Source organism: Lactuca virosa, chromosome 5, assembly GCF_052849685.1.
Source record: "Lactuca virosa cultivar CGN04683 chromosome 5, Lactuca_virosa_CGN04683_v6, whole genome shotgun sequence".
NCBI lineage: Eukaryota > Viridiplantae > Streptophyta > Magnoliopsida > Asterales > Asteraceae > Lactuca > Lactuca virosa.
In genome coordinates, this window is record NC_136430.1 from 405,128,452 (window position 1) to 405,135,450 (window position 6,999).

Consider the following 6,999-nt stretch of genomic DNA (forward strand, 5'->3'; position numbering starts at 1 on the left):
TTTTTTTTTATTAATTTCTTAATGATACACTTTCAAGTCAATTGTTTGTATCCATGTTTTATTTTGATATTGTTGTGCTCCATTTTATATGATTTAATCGTCTTCGTTGTATATATGGTGTCAAACTGCGTTTTTTAACATACCGGAGCTTCCGCAGCAACGCGCGGATGGTCCAAACCCTAGTTATTTATTAATCTTCAAGATGAAAAAAACTTCAAAAAGCTTCTTGATATAGAATAAGCTCAAAGACTTACAACCGTTTTTAGATAATATGATTCAAACTATTTTTGCCTTGAAATTGTTCAAGATCTTCCAACACACAATATCCATTGATGGAATGGTTCTTGAAGAACTAAAATATTTAGTGTGTGTGACTTTCTAACATTTCTTTGCCAATTGACAATATAGAAAGTTTCTACAAATAGACAATGTTAGAAAAAGAGAAGATCTAGATGAAAGAAATGCAAGAGTCGGAGGAAATGGACTTCCATCAAAATAAAGATGAAGATTTCGATCGGATCATAATTAGTAAAATCATTCTCTAAATCACGATGAACCCAAAAAAGAGAAATCATCCCCTATGGTGGTATAAGCCGAAAAATAGAAGAACTAATCTCCTACGTTGGAAAAAATATCTTGGGGTTATGATTGTGCTCATTTCTCTATTTTGTGTACCAAATATCCACCGAGACCACAAATAGATTTCCTTGATTATTTATTTTGTGATTTTTATAAAATGGTTTAGTTCGAAAATTATTGTATGATAACTAGTGTTATTATGGCCTTATGGTAAAATAAATCATGCGAGTTAATTTGACATATTTCTAGTTAGTAACAAATGAACTTTTGTTGTATAAATCACTAGCGTTATTATGGTAATATAAATCATGTGAAAATAGTCATTGTTCGTTACTTAATATTTGACATTTTTACAAAATGTTTAGGATTTGTATCTTGTTTATTTAAAAATTAAAATTGATAAAATGTTTTACCCTTTTTAAAAGGAAAAGGGAACAACTTTTATGTGACAAGACAAAGTGTTGCAGCATTGCCGCATTGGGATTCCAATGTACTAAATATCTGCCAAAAGTGCAAAGGAAGTAAAGTAAAACTGTAGAAGAAGAAGAAGCATCTCAGCCTTCACTGCTTTTCTTGTTGGAATACACAAAAGAACTTGGAGAGACAAACATTGATTCTACTACCAGACAATGTCTTCTTCTTATCAAATTACATTTCTCTCCCTCTCCACCCCCACCCCTCCCCTCTAATTTCTCCTCTCTTTTTCTCTTTTACTACGTTAACAAAATGGTAATTTCACATGTTAGAGAACCCCCAAAAAAACCCTTTCCTTCTTCAAACAGGACAAAAGTCAGCATCCATTCAAAGCCCCAACACAATGTAGTACACCAGAGTAATTGGTAGCGCTATCAACATTCCAAATATAACCCTGCAACACAAAACATGTAAACAATGCATTAAAGCTTGTACATTTCCATAATACAACTTTCAATGCATGACGTACAAGACTCACCCTGTGCTAAGTATATCCGGATGTACATTGTATTCTTTAGCAAACACAAAAGGGACAATTCCTTGTGGGAGAGCTGCCTGTAAATATTTAAATAGCAACAACAAATTCATTAGTCAAAATAAAGGTCAAGATTTTGACTTCCAAAAGTCAAACGAGTTTCATACCTGGACAATGGCAACATGTAACAAAGTTCCTTGTAGTCCAACCGCAATCGATGCAGCCGCCATGACCGCAGGTCCAGTCAAAAACCTAACCGCCATTGCAAAAGTCGCAACTGAGTTCCCACACGCTATAATCTTCGGTTGCAATGCCATGAATAAACCTATAAATTAACATAGAAAACAAAAACACTCATGAAAACACTCGCCTCTTTAATAAAATACATTGTGTCCGATCAGACACAATGCAACTGTTAAGGTCTGATACTATGATATAGTATCAGGCCGTGTACGTACTAGGTCTGGTAACCTAGTACTTACATACTTATACCGTCTAGTGAAAAAAAATGCGTAAACATACCGAGACTAAACATGGCCATGCCAAGACCGGCATCGGAGAGAATCGCAATGGATTTTGCAACTATTGCAGGCATTTGAACATGCCATCTACAAAGAGAAAATTATTATATAAATCATTTGTATTCAATAATAAAGAATATAAACTTGGTTTGGCACATACTTGAAGGAGACCAAGGACCATGTGAGCCCAATGAGACTTGAATAAGTGTTGGGGTTTCTGATAAGTTTGCGCCACACCATGATCAAAATGAGTCGAGTCATGACACTAGCCGGTGGCATAGCTGATGCCTTAGGTTCACCATGAGGGCTAGACTTTGGGTGGAGCTCAGCAGTCGAGCTCGACCCGAGTTTAGACAAAACCGATGCTTCGCGGTCCACACCGTTCGGGCCCGGTTGGTTCCCGAAACTGAATTCGTTCCGGCCAAAATCGTCGTAATCTAGTTTCAACATCACATGGATAAGAATTAGTGGGCTTTTAATCAAGAAATAGCAATGTACTTTCATTGATTTATTTAAACTAAATAAATATGAGAAAATGTATTTTCTATTTTTTCGCCTGTTGGTCCTATTTTTTAATTGTATGAACATTTGGGATAATTATGGAAGATGGAAGGGAATAAGTGAAGCACATGTGCAAAGGGTAGAAACATGAGGCCCATGTTTTAAGGGATTCTTGGATTTTAAAAAGGAACAAAACAAGAATGAAACGTCAATAACGAAGAACATATGATTAAAGAAACAAAATGACCAATGTTTCAGTAGAGATGTGTATAAAATAAAATTGGAGAATGTTTGACCATTAATAAGGCAAAGCGACAAATTTCAAATATCAAAATTTAACACGAATACTTTCAGAGTATACATCGAAAATGTTTCTGCCATGCGGTTTTATAAATTCGAACAAATCCGGATCTTATAATCTTATATACCAAAAAATTAATAACGATTCATGTGGAATACGAAATTGAAATATTTCTAATTTGACCAAAGAAGTTGACTTCATGGAACGAATTTAATCATGTTGCAACAAAAGGAAGGGAAATAAATGAAGCATGTGTCCAAAAAAGAAGAAGACATGCATGGCCAAGATTCAAGGGGACTCTCCGACATAATCAACAACAAACAAACAAACACAACCATCTTGGAATTAAGTGAATCAAACCCAAGATTTTGGGTGTCCTTAATTACACTAATAATACAAAACATTCCCATGATATAAGGACTAATAAGCATTTAGTCTTATTCAAGGGCACAAAAACTAGATCAAGAGTTCATGTGAGAAATGGAATCAATTTGGACCAAATCTTGGGGATACCCTACAAATCTTGAGTCCCTTAAATCAAGAACCTTCCAACCATAAGGTTAGAATCTTGAATATTCATGGTATGAAAGGACCCATCAAGATATGTAGAAAAAAAACCCAACAAAAAAGTCGTTTTTTAGCAAAGTGAACACCAGACTTCAACGAAAATGGCTTAAAGAGACATGAAAGGGTAAAAAAGGTCTAACCTTTAGTGTGGGGTACACCTCCAAGATCATTACCATACTCTCCGCCTCTAAACACATGAATCCCTCCTTCTGAAACAGGTGAAGCACTTGAACTCCAAACAAACATGTGAAGATCTTTTCCACCACCATCACCACCACCGCCTTTCTTCTTCCCCGCCGGACCTGACACCGGAGAAAAGATTCCGGCATTAGTTGGTGCAGGATACCCTGTACTTCCCTGTCCATTCACCCTAACAGTGTTATTCCCACTCTCTTCATCATACCCCACGTTCCCAAAATTCGACCCTCGTGGGCTAACACCGCTAGCATTCTTCCCATTAACCATGGAGTAGAAATCGGTATGGTTGAAGCTCGAACCCCTCGGAGTTGGGTTTCTTGATGACTGTAGAGAGTAAATCTCAGCATTTGTTAAGTTTGAAGGACGTGGTGTTAAAGAAACCCCGGAATTCATTCCGCCGTGCGACCGCCGTGAGAAGATCTCCGACCGGGAACTTGTGGATTTCCTCACAGTGACATGAAGCTTTCCGTCGTCTCCAACTTCTGCCTCCGTTTGCAGAGGCTCTTTTCCGTCTAACGACAGAATATCGGAATCAACTCTGAATGAAATAATCGAACCAGCAGTGTCTGGAAACTGTTCAGCGATCAAAAGACGAGCACCTCTATACTCGAACAAAAACAACATCAAAGTGTACCAAATAATACACTGAAGAACAACGATTTGAACCATTAAACTCCCGGAAAAATCTCCGTACATTCCTTTCAACAAAGGGATTCCCATGACGAGAGTGTTTGGAAGGGTCGAAAGTGAGAATAAAGTGATCGACCATTCGAGTGAGCCTCTAGCGCTAACTCTTGACCAGATGGCAAGAACCACAAGAACTATGAGTTTTTGCAGAGTGTCAGCGGCTATGAACCGAGTGTTCATGGTGTAAGGATTGTTGGTAGAGATGAAATGAAACGAAAGCAAAGGAACAGCAAAAAGAGCCACAAATCTATTGATTCCTGAACATTGATCCGGGGTGAAGATCTTCCACCATTTTACTGAGCCATAGGCTAAGATCATGGCTACGTAGAGTGGCACAACGGCGGTGAGAACATGGTAAAGATCGGAACCGGTGATCATTTTTCTTTTCTGTTTTTCAAAATCGAAACAAAACCCAGATAAAACAAGAATGTAAGCTACAAAAGGGTCAAACCCCAAGTGTGATTTATGCTAGAGAAAAGGTTAAAGATGAAGAGGAAAAAGGTTTAGGTTTGAGGTGGGTCTTTTGGTCCATGAAACCTGAAAGGAAATGAAGGAAGAAGAAAAGGGAGTCTGATTTTAAGGAGAAAGGGGGTATGAGGGGGAAAGGAAGGCGATGTGATGTGTTATATTTATGGGAATTAATGGCAGACAGGGAAATAAAAGCTGATGTTTTTGAGAGCTTTTTTATAGTCTTTTGATGATGAGAGAGAAAATAGGGGGCTCGGGCTCACTCAACCCACTGGACAAATACTATTATTAAGCATAAAATTTTCAAGCTTCGGTTTTTGTTTTTCCTTTGATTTTAAGGTATGATAAAAGAATTGTCTTGTCTATTTTAATGGTAATATAAAAAATATATACATATTAAAAATGTCATTTTTTTTACTATTTCTATTCATATATATGATAGGAATAGTTTCAAATTGAACAAATTGAAACAATAAACACAATGATCTTTCCGATATTAGGATGAAGTTCACTTAATCTATTTGTTATATAATTTTATATTAATTTTTTTTTATGAAAACTCATCTTTTCTAACACGTTATTATTATTATTTTAATTAAATTTTAAAAAAATAATTAAAAACTAATACAAATAAGAAAAAAGAAATGATAATAATAAAAAATACACAATAATAAAAATCTTAAAACTGACAATTAAAATAAACTAGTTATCCAAAGATGAAATATCAACATGTTCAATGTAATCAGAAAGATCGGATCGAAACTTGTAATGTCCCGATTTCAACCTAAATTTTTCATTTTTATTTAGTATTAAATATATCAGAGTATAATTACATTATGCGTAAACATTTTGCGAATGCGCGTGTGTCTAGTCGAACCTTGCCCTTCATATAAGTAACCTGAAAAATATTTATATTCAACTGGGTAGGCACGAAACTTAGTGAGTTCTTCAAGATATCATATACCACAATACATATACAATGCATACACATAATGGTCTTCAGCATAAATCTGGTCCACCATTGGCCTTCAGCACGAAGTTGGTCCGCCTCTTTTTCCCTACAGCGTAAAGCTAGTCTGCACCTTGGCCTTCAGCGTAAAGCTGGTCCGCCCGAGTCTATTGGCCTTCAGCACGAGGCTAGTCCGCCCTCGACTCCCCACATAATTTATCGACACATATACGACATACCAACAGTCATACATAATAGGCAACTAACTAAACTAGTATAGTGGTCTAATTGCATACTATAGGGAAACTATATCCTAACATACATAGGATATATACTGGAACACATAATATAATGAAAAAGCTCACCTGGACAATTACTCAGACGATTGACAACTATATGGTGTTCCAATTGGCAATCCAACTTGGCGGGTAACGCGTCTAACGAGTATTAACCTGTAATACTATAACTTATTAATATTTATGACAATATGGTAATGAAAACTAGATCTTTCACTAATCCCAATGAATACCGAGAGTTCTATCAAATATGGATCGGTTAGGCAGGACAGTTGCGAGGCATGACCATTTCGGCATATAGTGTTTCTGAAATCCAACAATCAAGTCAACGTGACCATTCTACACACCTCTCTCGTAAGTAGATCAGTTAGTATTACTTGGAATTAATGACGAATCTAGCATTTATATGTTCGTAATAACGATTATAATTACGAAAATAAGCTCGCTTAAAAGCATAGTAAGTGTAGCTGCACTTACAGAGGTTTCTGGCAAAAACCGAGAATTTTGCAGGTAGAACTTCGACCCGAGAGCTTCTACTTCCCGAGCCCTCTAATGCTCCAGAGTTTTACTAAAGTGAAAACCCTCAAAACTTCGAAAAGTAATCCAAAAACCGGACTAGAGAAAGAGGAATGTGAGCGAAGGTGTGAAGACAAATGAAAGAGAAGCATTCTATATATAGCAGAAGTGCGCGCCACGCCCACCTACCAGACACGTTGCGCTGTAACGTCCCAAAAATACCAAGTAAAAATTTCATTTTTAAATAAGTCAAAGCCATTCATTCATTATCTCAAAGACAATGAGAGTAATAATGTTTTCAAAACATCATAGTAATTCGTAAATATTCAGTGCGTAATAAATCTCCAGTGGACGCAGTGCGATCAAGACGCGCCCTTCCTTTTGAAATCCAGAAGTACCTGAAAACATTTTAAACATAAATCGTAAGCTTAAAGCTTAGTGAATTCTCTATAATACCACATACCATA

At 36.4% G+C, this 6,999-nt stretch overlaps 1 protein-coding gene across 1 annotated transcript; it reads right to left on the reverse strand.

Moving 5' to 3' along the window:
- Positions 1–1,119: 1,119 nt before the first annotated feature.
- On the reverse strand, positions 1,120–4,949 carry LOC145111413 (putative auxin efflux carrier component 1b). Its single transcript, XM_079047692.1, has 6 exons — positions 3,559–4,949; positions 2,210–2,486; positions 2,051–2,136; positions 1,696–1,853; positions 1,532–1,608; positions 1,120–1,447 (listed from the first exon to the last, which is right to left on the reverse strand). The coding sequence occupies exons 1-6, from the start codon at positions 4,679–4,681 to the stop codon at positions 1,381–1,383; spliced, it is 1,788 nt and encodes a 595-aa protein (XP_078903818.1). The 5' UTR covers positions 4,682–4,949; the 3' UTR covers positions 1,120–1,380.
- Between the last annotated feature and the right edge of the window lie 2,050 nt (positions 4,950–6,999).